Source organism: Rhinoraja longicauda, chromosome 8 (assembly GCF_053455715.1).
Source record: "Rhinoraja longicauda isolate Sanriku21f chromosome 8, sRhiLon1.1, whole genome shotgun sequence".
Taxonomy (NCBI): Eukaryota; Metazoa; Chordata; class Chondrichthyes; order Rajiformes; family Arhynchobatidae; genus Rhinoraja; species Rhinoraja longicauda.
In genome coordinates this window covers 41,928,184-41,950,790 of record NC_135960.1, presented here as the reverse complement: position 1 = coordinate 41,950,790, position 22,607 = coordinate 41,928,184, and the positions used below count along the sequence as shown (strand labels likewise).

At 40.6% G+C, this 22,607-nt stretch overlaps 1 protein-coding gene across 2 annotated transcripts in view; it reads right to left on the bottom strand.

Moving 5' to 3' along the window:
- The window catches only part of LOC144596267 (protein FAM117B-like), an 82,882-nt gene that overhangs the window by 33,204 nt on the left and 27,071 nt on the right, over positions 1 to 22,607 (bottom strand). For both annotated transcript variants that reach the window (XM_078404487.1, XM_078404488.1), the window contains exon 4: positions 20,223 to 20,336. In XM_078404487.1, the coding sequence (XP_078260613.1) occupies positions 20,223 to 20,336 (114 nt within the window). The remainder of the gene's footprint in view (positions 1 to 20,222; positions 20,337 to 22,607) is intronic.

Genomic DNA, 22,607 nt, shown 5'->3' with positions numbered 1-22,607 from the left:
TTTTTTTTTTACATACATACAAACACAAACTAAACAAACATAGGAGATGCATATTGAATGTAAATACCCTTACTTTAAGTTCCCAAAAACGGAAGAGACTCGAGTTCCGGCATTGCCTGTATTAATAATGCCCATCTTTTATCAAACATGTCTGTTGTCAACTGTAACCTTGCTGTGATTTTTTCCATTATATACACATTTTTTACCCTATCTCTCCATTGCATTATGCTTGGAGGCTGTGGTTTCAACCACGAAGTTGTTATCGTCTTCTTTGCTATCAGCAGCAGGATTGTCAGTAAATGTTTCGAACTCTTATCTGTCATACTGTCAGGAATTATACCCAAAATGTAAAGTGCTGGTTCCAGAGGGAAGTTAATGCCCATAATCTGTTTAATTTCCTTTTGAATATTCTTCCAGAAATCCTGTATTTTTGGGCAATCCCAGAATATATGAGTGGAGTCCCCAACTTCTCCACACTCCCTCCAACATAAATCAGTTGTATTACTATATTTCGATGTAATGAATGGAGTATAAAAGTAACGCATTTTAACTTTCCAGTCAAATTCCCTCCATGTTGGGCTCTTAGTTAGTTTATGTCCCTCTTTAAATGATTCCTCCCACCCTTCTTCTGATATTATGATATTCGCTTCCAGTTCCCATTTTTCTTTGATATGTAAGTTGTTCTCTTTGGATTCATGTTGTAGTGCTTCATAAATTTTTGATATAATCCCTTTTTTTGACTTGTCTTCCGAGAACCCCCACAACACTTCCTCTAATTTAGATGGAGTCTTGCAGATGTTCTCCCATTCCTGATGTTTCTGTAGGTAATCTCTTAGCTGTAAGAATTTGTAAAAGTCATGAGCAGGTAAATTGAATTATTTTTGAAGTTGTGTGAATATTTTCATTGTTTGTCCCTGAAACATTTGATCTATGTATATTAGCCCTTTGTCAGCCCATCTGTCAAATCCTGAGTCCATGGTAGATGGTACAAAGTCTGGGTTTTTTGCTATTCTAGTAGCCCTGCTTACAGAATTTGACAGCTTCAGCTTCTTTCTTACTGCTGACCAGATTTTCATTGTTACCCTAATCCACTCGTTGCCCATCCTGAGCCTCTTCAGGGCCTTCTCGTTTAAAAATGGGAGTGATTCTAAAGGCAAATTTTTACAAGCGTTTTGCTCCATCTCCACCCACATTGAATCTTTCTCTTTAGTGGTCCACATGATTAAGGCTCTGAGTTGCGTTGCCCAATAATAATTTCTTAAATTAGGCAAGTTCAACCCTCCCTTTTCTTTTTTGCTAAGAAGCGTCTTGTATTTAATTCTTGCTTTTTTACTTTGCCATAAGAATTTCGATATAATTTTATCCAGTTTTTTTAGAAAAGCTCCCGAGATCATAATAGGCAACGATTGGAACAAAAACAACAGTCTTGGCAATATATTCATTCTGACTGTTTCTACTCTTCCCACCAGAGTCAACGGTAAAATCTCCCATCCAGCCAAATCATCCTTTATCTCAGATATCAGTTTCCCATAATTAGCTTCAAATAGCTGTGCTGTATTCGAAGTGATAATTATACCAAGGTATCTAAACCCTTTTTTGGTCCATTTAAAATGGACTTTTTCTTTAAGTTCCACTGGACAATCTCCTGAGAGCATCATTGCTATTGATTTGGCTTCATTTGTCAAATATCCTGATATTTCACCATATTCTTTTAGGTTATCTAGTAGAGCTGGTATAGACGTGGAGGGCTCCACTATGTATGTTAATAAATCGTCCGCAAATAATGACGTCTTGTGTTCTATGCCCCCTTCATCTTTTATTCCTTTAATGTTTTTATTTTGTCTTATTGACTCTGCTAACGGTTCAATACTTGCAGCAAACAGTAGCGGGCTCAGGCAATCTCCTTGCCTGACTCCTCTTTTGAGGTAGAAGAAGTCTGAGCAGCAGCCATTAATTCTGATCCGTGATTTGGGATTTTTATAAACAATTCTTACCCAGTCTATAAACGTTGAGTGAAACCCAAAAACCTTCAATGTTTGATATAAAAAGTTCCATTTCACACGGTCAAACGCTTTTTGTGCATCTAGGCTAAGCAGCATGGTAGGTCTGGGATTATTTTTAGCACATGATATAAGATTTAGTGTTCTCCTGATATTGTTAGCCCCCTGTCTCCCCGGGATAAACCCCGTTTGATCTGGCTTGATTAATTTAGTTATATGTTGTTGCATTCTCTGTGCTAGTATGCTTGTTAATATTTTTAAATCATTACAGAGCAAGCTGACCGGTCTATATCCCTCACATGAAGTCGGATCTTTGCCCTCCTTATGTAATACGGAAATTATGGCTTCTGACCAAGTATCTGGGCGGTTTCCTGTTGATAGCGCATAATTAAAAACTTTACATAATTCTGGTGTTATGTCTTCTGCAAAACATTTATAATACTCCCCTGAGAAGCCATCTGTACCTGGGGATTTGTTACTTTTAAGGGTTTTTATAGTATCGGCTATTTCTTGTGACGAAATTGGTTTTATCATTTCAGATGCTTCTTCTACCTTTAATGCTGGTAAATGTAGTTTTTTGAAAAATTCTTGTGTTTTGGTCTCAGTGAGATTAGATTCTGAGTCACTGTATAAGTTTTTATAATATTCTGCAAAGGCCTTTGCTATCTCTTTTGGCTTAGCCATAATAAAATTGGAAGTGGGATGTCTTATTTTTGTAACTATTCTATTTGTTTGAGCTTTTCGCAGTTGGAATGCCAGTAACCGGCTTGCTCTGTTACCCATCTCATAATATCTTTGATTTATAAAACGAAGAGCTCCTTCTGCTTTATATGTTAAAAGTTCGTCTAACTCTTGTCTCATTTTTTTTAATTCGACGAGAATAGAGTTGTTTCTTGTTCTTTTATGTTCTAACTCCAACTCTCTGATTTTACTTTCTAGCTTTCCTTGCCTTTCCATTCGGGTTTTTTTCAATCTGGAAGTTATCTCTATTATTTTCCCTCTCATGACTGCTTTTCCTCCCTCCCATAATGTCGATGGTGAGACCTCGCCATTGTCATTTATTTGAAAATATTCCTTTAAGTTTAGTTTTAGTTCTTTGACAACCTTTTCATCTGATAACTATTTGTGCAATATTATTGCCTCTCAGTCAAGAGGTGAAAATTTAGCACCTAGCTGTAGCTTTTCAAATATTAATTACGAATTCAGTATTTTGGAGCATTACGGCATTACTTTTCAAATATTATAAATTCAGTATTATGGAGCCATTGCAGGATTGCTTTTCTAAAGCGAGAACCATCTCTTGCTTCCAACCTTTGTCCAAAGCAATACAACAGCATGTCAAATTCTGTATGCAATATTGAAATATGGCCAAGTTACAAGATTATGGCTAGAGCAGCCAAGTACAAATACATTCAAAACTGGAAATCTGTTTATATATTGGCACATGACTTTCACCCGCTAGTAGCACTGATATTCACTCAAAAATTCAAGATTTTAACATGTAGCTACTTTAAAAAGTAGCATGGAAAATGTCTGAAATTTACAAGATGTCAGAATATGGAGCTCGCACATTGTAATTCACAAGCAGTAGTTAAGACAACGTGTTAAATTTCATCCAAATAGAAATGACAAATTCTGAAAAGTTGAAACATAATAAAGAAATATCCAGCAAGTTGGACAGCATATGTGGAGAGGAAAAAACCTTTTAGGTTGATGACTTTAGTTAAAATGCAGAATCACATGCAACTTCAAGAAGGTTATAGTCCATTCAACGTTTCTTGAACAAGTGTGAAGAGTGAACAGCATTGGGATTTCATCTGTACATCAAACAGCATCCTATCAATCCTTATGATGAAATAACAAATATTTTTAGCACCTTGAAATACTAATAATTAGTATCAGTATATCAGCAATATTATCTCAGCATTGGCTCAGAATTCCCTCAAGCTAAAAAAATGGGAAGACCTGTTATAAATTTCACCCTCTGGCCAATGACCCCAACCTTTGGCCTAAACAGCTACAGGCAAAACTAGATGGTCGAACTTTGCCATGTTGCATGAGTTTCTATCCTCAGCTCCTGTCACCAAGACAATTTACTTCCATGTCTGTAATAATCCCTACTCATACTTTGCCCTCAATCCATCTACTTTTCCAACCTATAGTTTTCAAGAGTCTTTGTTTACGTCCTTCCTAAAATTGACCAAACTGTCAACAGTGTTTGCAGGTACACACAAAATGCTGGAGTAACTCAGTGGGACAGGCAGCATCTCTGGAGAGAAGGAATGGGTGATGTTTCGGGTCGAGACCCTTCTTCAGATATCACTATTCCTTCGTGTACAATGTCAGGCCTATCGTGAGTATATTCTGCTATTTATAGAAAGGTTATTGAACAGAAATATTTTTTACAACACAAAGAAAAAACTGTTTTGTTTTGTTTTTTCTATTTTGCTTTTTCCTTACACATCCTAATTCTCTTGGTATTGACTAAAAGAACAATGGTCATAAAATGTATGACTAAATTATGAAGAAAGAGTTTCATTTAAAACTGCACAGACTTAATTTAATTGGAGACAAATTTGCTCCAGTGGTCTTCAACAGTAAATCACAACGGTCCATGTCCCCCCTCCCTCCCCCCCACTACCCACACCCCCACCTCAACTCCCCTCCCCATCCCCCTCCCAACTCCCATTCCACCCCCACCCTTCCTCCCCCACCACCACTCCCTGCCCACCCCACCTCCTCTACCCCCCCAACCCTCACTCCCTCCTCCCCTCCCCCTGCCGCCGCACCCCAACCCCCCCCCATTCCCCTCTCAACATCAACGGGTCTTACGCTACGCGGCGAGGCGGGGCCAGCGGCGAGCAGGACGAGCGGTGAGGCGTGTGTTTTGCGGGAAAATGTGAGGCGAAATCGGAATGGCGGAAATTAATTAAGAAAGCGGAAACTTTCCGCCAAATTCGGAAGTGTTGGGAGGTCTTCAAATGGTTGCACCAAGGCTCTGCCCGGCCTTGTAAAATCACATGGTACAAATCTGACAATGACTGGAGCTCTGGACTTCTCAACTATCATTAAAACAGATAATCCGATCATCTATTTGTGGGACCTCAATGGACAATTGACTCTGGCATTTCTCTATTTTAAAACAGTGACTTCACATTTAAAGTATTTTGTTGGTTGCAAAGACGTGAGATTGTGTATAGAGTCAGAATCTCTACAGAAAAAGAAACAGGTCCTTCGGTCAACACCGGCGATCAACCAATTACACTCATCGTACATTAATCCATTTTTTCTCATCATCTCTTCCTCAATCCTATCACCACACAGTAAAGTCAATTTACAATGGCTAATTAACCTACCAACCTGCATGCCTTTGAGATGCAGGATGAAACAAGAATCCCCGCACAAAATCCATGTGCTCACAGAGAATTTAGAAACTCTACACAGACCACATAATTTGAACCTGGTCTCTGGTACCGTGAGTCAGTGGCTTTACCATTGTGCAAGGCCATATTGAAAAACAGTCTCATTATATTTTGTATGCTACAAAATACAATTGATTGATGGACCATTTTATATTTTACTGCTGCAGAGGTTATTAAAATGGTCCATCCTAAATTCCGTAGTAACTGACACCAGTTTTTCCTTAGCAATTGATTTAAAAATCATTGCAAATTACTAGAATACAGCAACTTAACTTTATGGACATGCTGATATTGCTTTTCATTGTATATATTTATACCGCCAGTTTTTCCAGATATGCTCAAGGATGTTCTCAAATAGAACTTGACATTAAGCTGAAAATGAAATATGTTAAATGTTAAATTCTTACAGGAGATTCCTTTTTTCTTATACAAAAATGTTTACCTTAAAAGGGGAAAGGCAGAAGAGGAGGAAGAGAGGTTTTGTAGGGACTACAGAGATTGAAGCCCAAGAGCACAGCTGCCAAATAAAATCCACAATGCTCATCCAAACTAGGACCGGCAGAGAAATTTGATGAGCAGTCTGGAAGGGACATTAACAGAAGTGGGATCTAAAAAGAAACTGCGGTCCATTATCTATTCTCAGCTCTAGAATACCCTTCTTATAGCTGTACAAATCTCTACATTTCCCTTTTTCATTAACCTAGTCACTAAAATCTAATCGACCTATCAGGTCTCTTAGGCTTAGTGTCAATTGTTGTCTGACTAACTAATAAACCACTTTAGATATAACTCTACATTAGGCACCACATAAATGTGACTTATTATTGTTTAATTAAGTTTTAATCAAGTTCAGCTGGTCTTCACCAAAACCTTAGAATACAAAATTATCAATGTTGGAGCAAAATGGAAAGGCCACTGAAGTAACAGGAGATTTATTAAACGGGATAAAACGTGTCAGAGGGCAGGAGGAATCATAGAGGGGTGCAGCGAGAGGGGATGTTGTCGATCTCTCGTCAAGAGAGAACATCTTCAAAGTAGGCATACCTTGAGGAGATTTCAATAGACAATAGGTGCAGGAGTAGGCCATTCGGCCCTTCGAGCCAGCATCACCATTCAATGTGATCATGGCTGATCATTCTCAATCAGTACCCCGTTCCTGCTTTTTCCCCATACCCCCTGACTCCGCTATCCTTAAGAGCTCTATCTAGCTCTCTCTTGAATGTATTCACAGAATTGGCCTCCACTGCCCTCTGAGGCAGAGAATTCCACAGATTTCGTAGTGGGGCAGACAAAATTATGTAGGTTAATTGGCTGGGTAAATTATCCCTAGTGGGTGTAGGATAATGTTAATGTGCGGGGATCACTGGGCGGCACGGACTTGGAGGGCCGAAAAGGCCTGTTTCCGGCTGTATATATATGATGATGATGATGAAAATATGTAGGAAGGAACTGCAAATGCTGGTTTAAACTGAAGATAAACATAAAAAGTTGGAGTAACTCAGCGGGACAGACAGCATCTCTGGAGAAAAGGAACAGGTGATGTTTTGGGTCAGTCTGAAGAAGGGTCTCGATCCGAAATGTTCCTTCCTACACAGATTTATTAAAACTCGTGCACACCAGGCCAACCAAAGCTGACCTCCTGTGTGCGACTTTGATATGGTTTTTATATTCACAGATGACGATACTCCAAAGATGTACAGGTATGTAGGTTAATTGGCTGGGTAAATGTAAAAATTGTCCCTAGTGGGTGTAGGATAGTGTTAATGTACGGGGATCACTGGGCGGCACGGACTTGGAGGGCCGAAAAGGCCTGTTTCCGGCTGTAGATATATGATATGATATGATATGATACGCAGAAACTTGATTAAGTGTAAAACTAGGTCTTGATTACAAAATGGAGCTCAAGTGATGAGATTTCACAGAACCTTGCTTAACTGTAAAACGAGGTCTTGATCACAGAATGGAGCTTACAGAAAGATTTAATTTGGGAGCAAACAGAATAAAATGATTATCCACAAGTCTAACTTCGTTGACAGTAGATCCAATTTTCTGTTACAACAATGGGTGCATGCTACAACCTGATTCTTGAAGTTCCTGAAAGGTGGGTGTCATCACTGATGCATTCAATGTCTCTGCTGTTAGGCTTTGTCTGCAGTTCCCTGTCACCACCTTAGCCCAATCCACATTCCTATTCATTACTTATTAGCCCCCCCATTCTTTCCTCTACAACAATCAGAACATTGTTCTGAACACTCTACAAGTCAGAACATTGATGAGGACTCATCTCTTGTTCACTGACAAATTAATATCGGCTTGAACCAACCCTTTATCTCGTCTACTTCCTTTGGTCATGTTTGTACTTTGTACCTCAATTCTTTATCTAATACGCACTAGACAAAAGGTATGAAAAAAAATATCAGAACCAATGAAAAGAAGATGATCTAAAAGATTAAGATGCAGGGAATTTGCGATGACTTGATTGTATGGATTCAGAACTGGCTTATTCACAGAAGGCAGAATGTTGTGGCGGAATGTAATGCTACGGTGGTTATGGGAGATTTCAACTTGCAGGTAGACTGGGAAAATCAGGTTGGTAATGGACCCCAGGAAAGGGAGTTTGTGGAGTGCCTCCGAGATGGATTCCTAGAACAGCTTGTACTGGAGCCTACCAGGGAGAAGGCTAATTCTGGATTTAGTGTTGTGTAATGAACTTGATTTGATAAGGGAACTCAAGGTAAAAGAGCCATTAGGAGGCAGTGATCATAATATGATAAGTTTTAATCTACAAATTGAGAGGGACAAGGGAAAATCGGAAGTGACAGTATTACAGTATAGCAATGGGGATTATAGAGGCATGAGGGAGGCGCTGGCCAGATTTGACTGGAAGGAGACCCTAGTAGGGAAGATGGTGGAACAGCAACAGCAGGTATTCCTGGGAATAATGCAGAAGTTGCAGGATCAATTCATCCCAAAGAGGAGGAAAGATTCTAAGGAGAGTAAGAGGCGCCCGTGGCTGACAAGGGAAGTCAAGGACAGCATAAAAATAAAAGAGAAGTAGTATAACATAGCAAAGACGAACGGGAAGCCAGAGGATTGGAACTCTTTTAAAGAGCAACAGAAGACAACTAAAAAGGCAATACGGGGAGAAAAGATGAGGTACGAAGGTAAGCTAGCCAATAATATAAAGGAGGATAGCAAAAGCTTCTTTAGGTACGTGAAGAGGAAAAAAAATAGTTAAGGCAAATGTTGGTCCCTTGAAGACAGAAGCAGGTGAATTTATTATGGGGAACAAGGAAATGGCAGACGAGTTGAACCAGTACTTTGGATCTGTCTTCACTAAGGAAGATACAAACTCTCAGATGTTCTAGTAGCCAGAGATCCTAGGGTGACAGAGGAACTGAAGGAAATTCACATTAGGCAGGAAATAGTGTTGGGTAGGCTGATGGGACTGAATGCTGATAAATCCCCAGGGCCTGATGGTCTGCATCCCAGGGTACTTAAGGAGGTGGCTCTAAAAATCATGGACGCATTGGTGATCATTTTCCAATGTTCTATAGATTCAGGATCCGTTCCTGTGGATTGGAGGGTAGCTAATGTTATCCCACTTTTTAAGAAAGGAGGGAGAGAGAAAACAGGAAACTATAGAGGGGAAGATGCTGGAGTCAATTATAAAAGACAAAATTGAGGTGCATTTGGATAGCAGTAACAGGATCGTTCCGAGTCAGCATGGATTTACGAAGGGGAAATCATGCTTGACTAATCTTCTGGAATGTTTTGAGGATGTAACTAGGAAAATAGACAGGGGAGAGCCAGTGGATGTAGTGTACCTTGACTTTCAGAAAGCCTTCAACAAGGTCCCACATAGAAGATTAGTGGGCAAAATTAGAGCACATGGTATTGGGGATAGGGTATTGGTTGGCAAACAGAAAGCAAAGAGTGGGGATAAATGGGTCCCTTTCAGAATGGCAGGCAGTGACTAGTGGAGTACCGCAAGGCTCGGTGCTGGGACCGCAGCTATTTACAATATACATTAATGACTTGGATGAAGGGAATAAAAGTAACATTAGCAAATTTGCAGATGACACAAAGCTGGGTGGCAGTGTGAACTGTGAGGAGGATGCTATGAGGATGCAGGGTGACTTGGACAGGTTGTGTGAGTGGGCAGATGCATGGCAGATGCAGTTTAATGTGGATAAATGTGAGGTTATCCACTTTGGTGGTAAGAACAGGAAGGCAGATTATTATCTGAATGGTGTCAAGTTAGGAAAAGGGGAAGTACAACGAGATCTGGGTGTCCTAGTGCATCAGTCACTGAAAGGAAGCATGCAGGTACAGCAGGCAGTGAAGAAAGCCAATGAAATGTTGACCTTCATAACACGGTGAGTTATCGGAGCAAAGAGGTCCTTCTGCAGTTGTACAGGGCCCTAGTGAGACCTCACCTGGAGTAATGTGTGCAATTTTGGTCTCCAAACTTGAGGAAGGACATTCTTGCTATTGAAGGAGTGCAGCGTAGGTTCACAAGGTTAATTCCCAGAATAGCGGGACTGTCCTACGTTGAAAGACTGGAGCGACTGGGCTTGTATACTCTGGAATTTTTAAGGATGAGAGGGAATCTTATTGAAACATACAAGATCATTAAGGGATTGAACACTCTAGAGGCAGGAAACATGTTCCCGATGTTGGGGGAGTCCCGAACTAGGGGCCACAGTTTAAGAATAAGTAGGCCATTTAGAATGGAGATGAGGAAGAACTTTTTCACTCCGAGAGTTGTGAAATTCTCTGCCTCAGAAGGCAGTGGAGGCCAATTCTCTGGATGTTTTCAAGAGAGAGTTATATAGAGCTCTTAATGATAGCAGAGTCAGGGGATATGGGGAGAAGGCAGGAACGGGGTACTGATTGTGCATGATCAGGGTGAATGGCGGTGCTGGCTCGAAGGGCTGAATGGCCTACTCCTGCACCTATTGTCTATTGGAATGTAGATATTCTGGCTGCAAGTCTTTGACCAGTGGAGTTCCACAGGGATCTGTGCTGGGACCTCTGCTGTTTGTGATATATATAAATGACTAGATGTACATGTAGATGGGTTGGTAGGTACGTTTACTGATGACACCAAAATTGAAGGAGTTGCAGTGAGGAATGCTGTCAGAAAATACTGCGAAAAATGGCAGAGCAAGTGTGGTGTTGCATTTTGGGAGATTGAAAGTAAGGTGAAAGTATACAGTTAATGGCAAGGCCCTTACCAGCATTGATCTGCAGCATCCTTTCTCTGTTCGTTTACTTATTTATCTATTTATTCACTTCTCTATGTTCTAGAAATCCCTGTAAAGCGTCTTTGAGTGTTTGAAAAGTGCTATATAAATGTAATGCATTATTATTATTATTATTATTAATCCTACGGAAGTGGTGGCACTGCGCAGCAGCTGCGGCTCACCTGCAGTCCATTTGTCTTTTATGTTTTTTGTTGTTTTTTGCCTTAATTGTAGTGTTTAGATTTGATGTAGTGTTTTTTTGTGGTTGTGTGCTATGTGTGGGGGAGGGGGGAACTGTAAAAATTGTCTCTTCCGAACGGAGACGCAACCTTTTTTTTGGGTGGTGTCTCCGTTCCCGCTGCAGCCTACCATCGGCCATACACCTGGAGCAGGCGGCCTCCAGCTGGGACCACCTGGGGCTCTGGTTCGCAGAGCCCGCGGACCGGACCTACCATCTGTGGAGCTGGCTGCCTTCGGAGGCTGTGGTAGCGCTGCGAGTGCGGCTGCGACTCACCTTCGGCGGCTCCGACCGCGGGCCGCGTGGACGTCGGAAGCTCGTAGGCCCCTGGGTGGGGGCCGACCTCGGGAGCTCCGGCAACAGCAGCGTCTTCGCCCGCCCTGAATCGCGGGGCTTGGGTCGGCCCGCTGCGGACCTTTCACCGTCCGGCGAGGCCTTGAATAGGCCGTGGGATTTTCTCCGCCTGGCAGGGGCTTCAATCTCGGGAGCCCCGACCGCCCCGACGTAGCAATTTCAACAGCCTGACCGCGGGAGAAGACGGCAGGGAAGAGAAAAGACATTCTGGCCTTCCATCACAGTGAGGAGGTGACTGGAGGAGACTCACTGTGATGGATGTTTTTTTGTGTGTTGGTTTTGTGATTGTGTGTGTTATAGCTTTATTTTTTATTGCTTCTTACTGTTTGACTGTGGGTAAAAGACGTTTTTTGGATGATAATAAAGGCAATTCTGATTCTGATTCTGATTCTGATCGGTCTTGGTGTCAAATGTCATAACTCACTAATTGTGGCAGCACATGTTGATAGGGTGGTGAAGAAGGTGTATGGTTTGCTTGCCTTCATTGGGTGGGGCATTGAATGTAAGAATCAGGAAGTCGTGATGTAGCTATAGGACTTCAGTTAGGTTACATTTGGAGTATTATATGCAGTTCTGGTGGCCTCATTATAGGGTGCACAGTCAGAACCTTTTTTCCCAGGGTGGAAATGACAAATGCTAGAGGGCATGGCTATAAGGTATGGGGATTGTTTAATGGAAATGTGTGGGGCGTTTTTTTACACAGAGAGTGGTGGGGGCCTGGAACGTATTGACAGGGGTGGTGGTGCAGTCAGATACAATAATGGCGTTTAAGAGGCTTTTAGTCACATGGAAGTGCAGGGAATAGAGGGACATAGATCATGTATAAGCTGATGAGATCAGATTAACTAGGCATCATGTTCACATAAACATTGTGAGCCGAAGGGCCTGTTCCTGTGCTGTTCTGTTATAAGTGGAAAATATTTTTGTTTAAGTACCCAATGAAGAATTCAACTTGGGAGCAATGGACAAGGCATACAAACAGATGGGGAAATTGATGCATAGAGCACACTTGGTAAGGATTTTACATAGAACAGTGTAACGCAGGAACCGTTCTTTGACTCACTGTCTGTGCCGAACATGATGCCAAACCAAAGTTTTATAAAGCAACAAATTGGCTTCCTCACTCTTCGAAATGAATTGCAAAAAGACCTGCAAATAGAGTGGCCTACCTTACCACTCCATTTACCTGTGTTGCTACTTCCAGTGTGCTATGGACATCAATAAAGTTAATGGTATTGCCATTAACTATATATTTTCTCTTACATTCGACCTCCCTAAATTTAATATTTCTTACTTGCGCAGACTAAACTCCATCTGCATCTCTCTGCCTATGTCTGTCACGATCTATATCTCGCTGCATCCTTTAATAGCCTTCCTCACTGAATGAAACTCCACCAATTTTTGTGTTGTCTACAAACTTCCTAAGCAACCCAAGTTTGGGTATCAAGGTTATGCAAGTTTTTATACCATAAACAGAGGTCCCAGCAGAGATCCCCGTGCACCATTACTGTCACAGATCTCCAGCCAGAATAACATCTTTCCACCACTTCTGTGGATAAGCCACTTCTGAATCCAAGCTACTAAATCACCATGGATCCCAGACATCTTAATCTTCTGGACCAGCCTACCATGTGGGACTTCATCAAATTATTTGGATTAGGAGGGAGAGATAGATCAGCCATGATTGAACGGTGGAGTAGATTTGATGAGCCAAATGGCCTAATTCTACTCCTATCACTTATGACCTTAAATGTCAATCTAAAATCTGTTTGCACAACATCCACTGCCCCAATCACTGTTTCTTCACAAATGGAGATTGGTTTTTGAAATCTGAAAAAAGTAGAGGCACAATTTAGTTTCTCATATAATGTTGCCATCTGTCTTTCAAATCTCTTGCACAAAAACCAAACTCACATCCTAAAGTAATTATAACCTAATAAAATATTCAAATGTCTCACAGGAGCCCAAGTTTCAGACTCCCATGCAAGTAATGGATGGAATGGAGCTTGAGGAATTTGTTATCAAAAATAAGTTTATTTACTCGTATTCATTTGTCTGATTTATATGGGGCATAAAGTAATTAACCTATTTGAGGTTCAAGAAATGCATGCATAAAATGTAGCAATTATATTTTTGCTTAATTTTAGCAATAGTAAAAATCACCAGTAAATTGGTCTGAGAAACGAACTAAAATCAGATTTATTATATTGTTTTCTCCAAATTATTTACTTACACACTATGCATTGCATTGTTCATGGTCTTCCATACAGGTTGTGCTCTTTATCAGACTAGCAGTCTTTCCAAGTTAACCCTTTTTAACACACCACTTGAGGCAGCAAAATGCCTCACAATAGGGTACAATTATATGACAAAATTGGAGAAAAATTACCAAGAGAAAACAATACGGCGCTATACAAACCAGTGGCATGTGACTGTTGAACGCAGCAATTGGAGCTGTCTCATTATGAATGAGCATCAAGCTCAATGCTTGTTGTTAGAATAGTAAAGAAACACAATTCAATTGTTGTAAACAAAGTCTTAAGCTGGGAGCAGGTTTTGTGTCATTGAAATTCATTTGTTGAGATTTCAAGATCTAAACTTCTTAAAACTGCTGCATAGCAAATATGTTTAACATCCTTGGAGCTAATGCTTGTTCCACATTTCAGTATTATAATATGAATTTGCACAATGGATTTGTTTTCTTGCATTTGTCTTTTAACAGTTTTCTCAATAATAAAAATATCCATAATTTACGGAGTCATTGAGTCATACAGCATGGAAACAAACGTTTAGGCCCAACTTGCCACACCGACCAACATGCCCTATCAACACTACATTTGGTCCATATCCCTCGAAACGTATCCTATCCATGTACCTGTCTAAATGTTTCATATATGTTACGATAGTACCTGCCTCAACTACCTCCTCCAGCAGCTTGTACCATACACCCACCACCACGGGTCAGACAGCATTCTGGGAGAAAAGGAATAGGTGACGTTTTGAATTGAGACCCTTCTTCAGACTGAGAGTCAGGGGAAAGGGAAATGAGAGAAATAGACAGTGATATAGAGAGGTATAGAACAAATGAATAAAAGATATGCAAAAAAATAACGATGATAAAGGAGACAGGCCAGTTAGCTGTGGTCTCGATGAAAACGAGTTATACCAGCGGTATGAATATTAATTTCTCTAACTTCAAGTAACCCTTGCAACCATCCCTCTCTGTCCCCCCTCCCCCACCCAAATCATTGTACGAGCATCAGAGTCATCTTGTTGAGTCTCATTGTCTGTAGCTACCATTCACTGTGCAGGTCCTGCCTGTGTTGCACTTTCCAAAACGCAACACCTCACATTTCTCTGTACTAAATTCCATTAACCATTCCTCAGCCCACCAGCCCAACCGATAGAGATCCTGCTGTAATATTTGACAACCATCTTCACTATCTACAATACCACCCACATTAGTGTCATCTGCAAACTTGCTAATCATGTAATGTACATACTCATCCAAATCAATGATATTAATGACAAACAGCAACGGGCCCCAGCACCGAACCCCGAGGTACACTATTAGTCACAGGTCTCCAGTCCGAAAAACATCTTTCCATCATTACCCTCTGCTTCCTGATATGAAGTCAATTTTCTATCCATTCAGCTATCTCACCTTGGATTCCATGCAATCTAACATTCCAGAGCAGCCTACCATGTGGAACCTTGTTAAATGCCGTACTGAAATCCAGAAAAACAGCTACACCTCATCAACCTTTTTCGACACAGCTTCAAAATCACTGTTCATATCAGTTTTGAACCTGATGAGCTTCAAAAAACTCAATCAGGTTCGTGAGACACGACCTCCCACGTACAAAACATTACTGACTATCCCCAATCAGCCCATGTCCATCTAAATGCATGTATATTTTATCCCTTAGAATACTCTCCAGTAACTTTCTGACCACAGATGTTAGGCTCACTGGCCTTGTTCCCTGGCTTTTCTCTGCAGAGCAGGCAAATAATTATTGGAAGAGTCTCATGTTTAGTCATATATACATCAATCACATGTTGTACGGATAACAACAGGATTAGTATCAGAAAGAATTCTCAAATTCTGTTTACTCCATCGAAATACAAAAACAAATCCTCCATTCTACCCAAGTTAGAAAATTTGACAGCTCACATCATCAAATATTGTCAAAAAACCCAAAAGTAATTTCCTGGTCCGATAAGCATTTAATCTTGTCAACAATAAATGTCTCTTTCAGGGGCTTTTTCTGGTTGGCTGCCAGTGACTAGTGGTGTTCCATAGGGGTGGGTGTTGGGGCCGCTACTCTTCATGCTGCATATCATTGATTTGGATGAGGGAACTGAAGGCTATGTGGCCAGGTTTGCAGATAATATGAAGATAGGTGGAGGGGTAGGTGGAGTTGGGAAAAGAAGTGGCGGATGGAATACAGTGTAGCAAAGTGTGCAGTCATGCACTTTGGTAGTAGGAATATTGGTGTAGACTATTTTCTAAATGGGGAGAGGATTCATAATTTGGAGGTGCAAATGGACTTGGGAGTGCTGATTCCCAAAAGGTTATTAATTTGCTGGTTGAATTGGTGGCAAGGTAGGTAAATGCAATGTTTGGATTTATTTTGAGGACTAGAATATAAAAACAGAGGTGTAATGCTGAGACTTTATAAGCCACTGGTCAGACTGCATTTGGAGTATTATGAGCAATTTAGGGCCCCATATATTATGAGGGATGTGCTGGTGTTGGAGAGGGATCAGAGGAGGTTTACGAGAATGATCGTGGGGATGATTGGGTTAACGTATGATACACGTTTGATCGCACTGGGCCTGTACTCGATGGAGTTTAAAAGATGATGGGGCATCTCATTGAAATTTATCAAATAGTGAATGACATCATGCAGTACTCATTGATGTCATCATCTTTATCAATAATTTCCTCCTTTCCTTCAAATTAACTTTGACGATCTCTAACATCCGGGCGTATTACCTCCTGAAGCTGACACGGTTAATTTTACCCTAGGGTTCCCCATTGTACCCATAGCAAGATCTCACAGTCAGCATTTAGCATCGTGACTGTAATCTCCAAACCTTTGTCTTCAGGGGTTTTACCACAGTGAAAGTAACACCCTTCCAGCTACTTCTGAGTGGTGGATATATGGAACAAGTTACCAGAGGAGATAGTTAAGGCAGGTACTACAACAACGTTTAAAATACATTTGGACAGGTACACAGCGAGGAATGGTTTAGAGGAATGTGGTCCAAATGTAGGCAGGTGAGACTAGTATAGATGGGGGGTCTTGGTCAGCATGGAAAGTTGGGCCAAAAGGCCTGTTTCCATGCTGTATATAACTCTATAACTGTGATGGCAACATGTGAGAATAAAAACCACGATGTGAACTTGAATGCCTTCTGCTTCAAAAGAAGTTTTCTTTGGTCGAATAATTTTTGGGATTTACAATGCCTTTCCAATCATGCATATCTGGCAGATCACTTCAATTAACTTAACTAGTTTTTAGGTATGTATATATAAGACAACAGATTTTTTTAAAGCTTAAAGTCTGGAAAGCAAAATTTAGGCTCAACTGTTTTCACACGGTCCCATCATTTGCACATGTTCATTGCTGACAGCAGAAAAATTAATCTCAAATTCCAAAGCGAAATAATATAAACACATGTAATATCACGTATCCACAATTTTTAAGAGTATTTCTCCTTAGAATCTGATCCACAGAAAGGGAATTAATGAATTACTGATCAGTTCTCAGCTGGATACATCAAAACGTTGCTGTTGTCAATATTAAAGGTGACATTGCTGGAACAGCCAAGAAAAAACTACATGAAGTTACAATTTCAAAACCTGAATTTACCTGCTTTGTGGATTAAAGTCAACACAGAATATCCTGAATTTAGTTAACTTGCAGTTAAAGCTTTATTGGTATTCTATTCTCCCTTGTGAAAGTAGTTTTTCAGCAGTTACAGTAACTAAAAGTAGAAAAACAGACTGAGCACTGGAAAGAGCATCTTTATCGAGTTTAATCATTGTTTAATCACAAAGCTTCCATACACACAACATACACAAATCGTATTATATGGTGACTGAATTATTTTTTTACAATTAAGTTATCTGTCATGTGTTGTAGGGAGAGTCTGACCTTATTGTGCTGTTAATAATGCCTTTGTACTAACATTACTGTTTATCATGACGATAAAACATAGGTGCAGAATGATGCCATTCGGCCCTTTGAGTCTGCTCTGCTTTTCAATCATGACTGATCTATTTTTCCCCCCAAAACTAATTGTCCTACCTTCTCCCCATAACCTTTCACACCCTTACGATTCAAGAACCTATCAATCTCTGTTTTAAAACAACCCAATCACTTGGCCTCTACAGCCTACCATGGCAATGAATTCCACAGATTTACCACGCTGTGGCTAAAGAAATTCCTCTTCATCTCCACACTAAAGGTACGTCCTTTTATTTTGAGGCAGTGCCCTCTGGTCCTGGACACTCTCACTACTGGAAACATCCTCACCACATCCATTCTATCCAGGCCTTTCATTATTCAGTGGGTGTCAATGAGATTCCCGCTCATCCTTCTAAACTCCAATGAGTACAGTCCCAGAGCATGTATGCTCCTCATACGTTAACCCAATTATCCTCTTAATCTCCTCTGGACCCTCTCCAACACCAGCACATACTCAGATATGGGCCACACGACTGCTCACAATATTGCAAATATGGTGTGATCAATGCCTTATCAAGCCTAAGCATAACATCCATGATTTTATGTTTTAGTCCTCTTGAAATGAATGCTAATATTGTATTTGCCATCCTCACTTCAACCTGCAAATCAATGTGGGAATCCTGCACCAGCACTCCCAAGTCCTTTTGCACCACCGATTTCAAGGGAATTTAGGGCTTTGGCCCAAACTTCAAACCGTACTCATTTCCTAACAAAGGTTTCTTCTAAAGGTTTGAATTTCAATAGAAAACTCATTCACTATCAACACTAAGCAGGACTAGTTTCAGATCATTCAACCACACGAATTGGCAAAATGAGTGCTTTCATTTTATTTCAAACTCAAAGGTATAATTAGAACATGGAACCCGTACAGTACAGGTAAAAGTCCTTCAAGTCATGCCTGCGCCAATTTCACAGGTCCTATCTGCCTGCTCATGATACAGTGCCCTCCATAATGTTTGGGAAAAAGACCCATCATTTATTTATTTGCCTCTGTACTCCACAATGAGATTGTAATAGAAAAAAATCACATGTGGTTAAAGTGCATATTGTCAGATTTTATGAAAGGCCATTTTTATATATTTTGGTTTCACCATGTAGAAATTACAGCTGTGTTTATACATAGTCCCCCGATTTCAGGGCACCATAATGTTTGGAACACATGGCTTCACAGGTGGTTGTAATTACCTCCTTAATGCAGATATAAGAGAGCTCTCAGCACCTAATCTTTCCTCCAGTCTTTCCATCTCCTTTGGAAACTTTTATTGCTGTTTATCAACACAAGGACCAAAGTTGTTCCAATGAAAGTCAAAGAAGCCATTATGAGACTGAGAAACAAGAATAAAACTGTTAGACATCAGCCAAACCTTAGGCTTACCAAAATGAAATGTTTGGAACATCATTACGAAGAAAGAGAGCACTGGTGAGCTTACTAATCGCAAAGAGACTGGTAGGCCAAGGAAGACCTCCACAGCTGATGACAGAAGAATTCTCTCCATAAATAAAGAAAAATCCCCAAACACCTGTCCGACAGATCAGAAACACTCTTCAGGAGTCAAGTGTGGATTTGTTAATGACCACTGTCCGCAGACTTCATGAACAGAAATACAGAGGCTACGCTGCAAGATGCAAACCATTGGCTAGCCGCAAAAAAATAGAATGGCCAGGTTATAGTTTGCCAAGATGTACTTAAAAGAGCAACCACAGTTCTGGAAAAAGGTCTTCTGGACAGATGAGATGAAGATTAACATATCAGAGTGATGGTAAGAGCAAAGTATGGAGGAGAGAAGGAACTGCCCAAGATCCAAAGCACACCACCTCATCTGTGAAAACACAGTGGTGGGGATGTTATGGCCTGGGCATGTATGGCTGCTGAGGGTACTGGCTCACTTATCTTCATTGATGATACAACTGCTGATGGTAGTAGCATAATGAATTCTGAAGTGCATGGACACATCCTTTCTGCTCAAGTTCAAACAAATGCTTCAAAACTCATTGGCTGGCGGTTCATTCTACAACAAGACAATGATCCCAAACATACTGCTGAAGCAACAAAGGAGTTTTTCAAAGCTAAAAAATGGTCAATTCTTGAGTGGCCAAGTCAAGCACCTGATCTGAACCCAATTGAGCATGCCTTTTATATGTTGAAGAGAAAGCAGAAGGGGACTGGCCCCCAAAACAGGCATAAGCTAAATACGGCTGAAATACAGACAGAGCATCGCCAGAGAAGACACCCAGCAACTGGTGATGTCCATGAATTGTAGACTTTAAGCAGTCATTGCATGCAAAGGATATGCAACAAAATGTTAAACATGACTACTCTCATTTACATGACATTGCTGTGTCCCAAACATTATGGTGCCAACAATGGGGGGGACTATGTATAAACACTGCTGTAATTTCTACATGGTGAAACCAAAATGTATAAAAATGGCCTTTATTAAAATCTGACAATGTGCACTTTAACCACATGTGATTTTTTTCTATTATAAATCTCAAATTGTGAAGTACAGAGGCAAATAAATAAATGATGGGTCTTTGTCCCAAACACTATGGAGGGCACTGTATGTATCCCTCTATTCCTGGCCTAATTCTGATTTACATGTTGCATAAGTATTTTAATGAACTTCTGATGCTGCGAATACAGCTAAATATGTATCTGGTCTTCTGTGACTTGTGTGACTCTGTCACCTCTGTGATCTTACCTGTGACTGGTTAATAGCTGCATGGTTGCCATGGAAAGGAGATTGCCTCTCTTTATCTCTGTGGTGCCGACTACTCTGTTTGCTACGTTGAAGTTGTTGGCGTAACTTTGCAATCTGGAAAAGAAAAAGTCAGTGCTGTTGAATAAGAATTTAAATAATGGACGTTTCTAATGAAGATACAAATGGTTTGAACTATACCTTAAAAATTGGACTAACTTAAGGAGCAAACAAAGTTTGCTAGGTTAATTCCCGGAATGGCGGGACTGTCGGATGTTGAAAGACTGGAGCGGCTAGGCTTGTATACACTGGAATTTAGAAGGATGAGTGGGGATCTTATCGAAACATATAAGATTATTAAGGGGTTGGACACGTTAGAGGCAGGAAACATGTTCCCAATGTTGGGGGAGTCCAGAACCAGGGGCCACAGTTTAAGAATAAGGGGTAGGCCATTTAGAACGGAGATGAGGAAAAAAAAATTCAGTCAGAGAGTTGTAAATCTGTGGAATTCACTGCCTCAGAAGGCAGTGGAGGCCAAGTCTCTGAATGCATTCAAGAGAGAACTAGATAGAGCTCTTAAGGATAGCGGAGTCAGGGGGTATGGGAGAAGGCAGGAACGGGGTACTGATTGAGAATGATCAGCCATGATCACATTGAATGGTGGTGCTGGCTCGAAGGGCCGAATGGCCTACTCCTGCACCTATTGTCTATTGTCTAACAAGCAATAATGCAGAATCTTCTTTCAACAGGTTCAAAGAACCCGATTGCAGACTTTTGTTTGAGAATAGTAGTAAATAATCTGGATGACCATTGATACCCATTGCAGCTAACTCTATCAATTTGTCTACCAAACTGAAAGAAACTGATTAGATTTTTTTTATTTTTAATTAGGATTTCCTCAATTAGATTTTTCCAATAATGTAGTCATGATAGTGCCATTGGTGCCTGGTCACTTCACTGAAGGAACCATTCTTTACAGGTACCAGGTGAATACTGATAGCTTATCTGATTGTGGACAACTTCACAATTGACTCCAGTTTGACATTGTATACAAATCCTTTGATATCCTGTCCCAATTTTTAATTGCATTTCCCCCACCCCCACCAATTGAACCAATACATCTTTAATTTTTGGTCTTATTGTCTCTCCTGGAGATCAGCTAACAACAGAAGCTATCAATATATCAAAAACGCTAAACCATTTACATCAGTTACATTGTAATACTTTCAATATATCCTACAGGAACTTCAAAATAATTAAACATTTGTGCAAATCGCTGAAAGGTAATCCATGCATCATCCATAAGTTCACATATATAGTTTTATAATAGGAAGATTTCTTTTTGAACCCTATTTCCTCTTAGTAAATTCTGCACAATTCATCTCTCTTCTATTGACATGCATTTTTATTTTGCCACTGAGAAATGTACATTTTCCTCAGCCGGAAAATATGATTCCCATGACACTCTTTGCCGGGTTTCAGGGCATCATTACACCAAGGCTAATCTCAAACATGCATGTCCATATCAGATAGGATGTGATCATTGCCTGTCTATGGTGGACCACTGAGAATTGTCCAGGACAATTGCAATCATCTTATGCATTTGCTAAGCAATGAATCCATCTAGCCTCTCAATCCAGACTAACGCAGTATCCATCAGATAGACACAAAAAGCTGGAGTAACTCAGCGGGACAGGCAGCATCTCTGGAGAGAAGGGAATGGGTGATGTCAGTATCCATCAGTTCTGCAATTCAATGACAAACCTTGTTAATGGTAATATACCCATTGACGTGGATTTGATGGATCTATCGTAAACTCACTGCCCAGATATCTTCAACTACCTGCTCTGAGTAACTATTATCAACCACATTTGAGCCATACAATAGCAGGAGAAAGTATCTACTGTAGAGCAAAGAACAAACTGCTGAGGGAACTCAATAGGCCAAGCAGAATGGTGAAGACAAAGAGATGATCAACATTTTAGATAAGACGCTGCATTGGAACTGAGTGTAGGGAGGAGATGAGCAGTACACGGATGTAAAAGGGAGGGGTGAGGCATAGACTGGGAGGCTGTAGGTGAGGAAGGAGGTAGACAAATGGAAGCAGATGGGATGCAGTTTGGAGACACAGCAACAGATAAAGATATAAGAAAATAACTGCAGATACTGGTACAAATCGAAGGTATTTACTCACAAAATGCCGGAGTAACTCAGCAGGTCAGGCAGCATTTCTTCTTCTGAAGAAGGGTCCCGACCCGAAACGTCACCCATTCCTTCTCTCCCGAGATGCTGCCTGACCTGCTGAGTTACTCCAACATTTTGTGAATAAACAGATAGAGATAAAAAGGATCAGATGGAGCCAGATTTTGTTTGGGGTGGAAGAGGCAG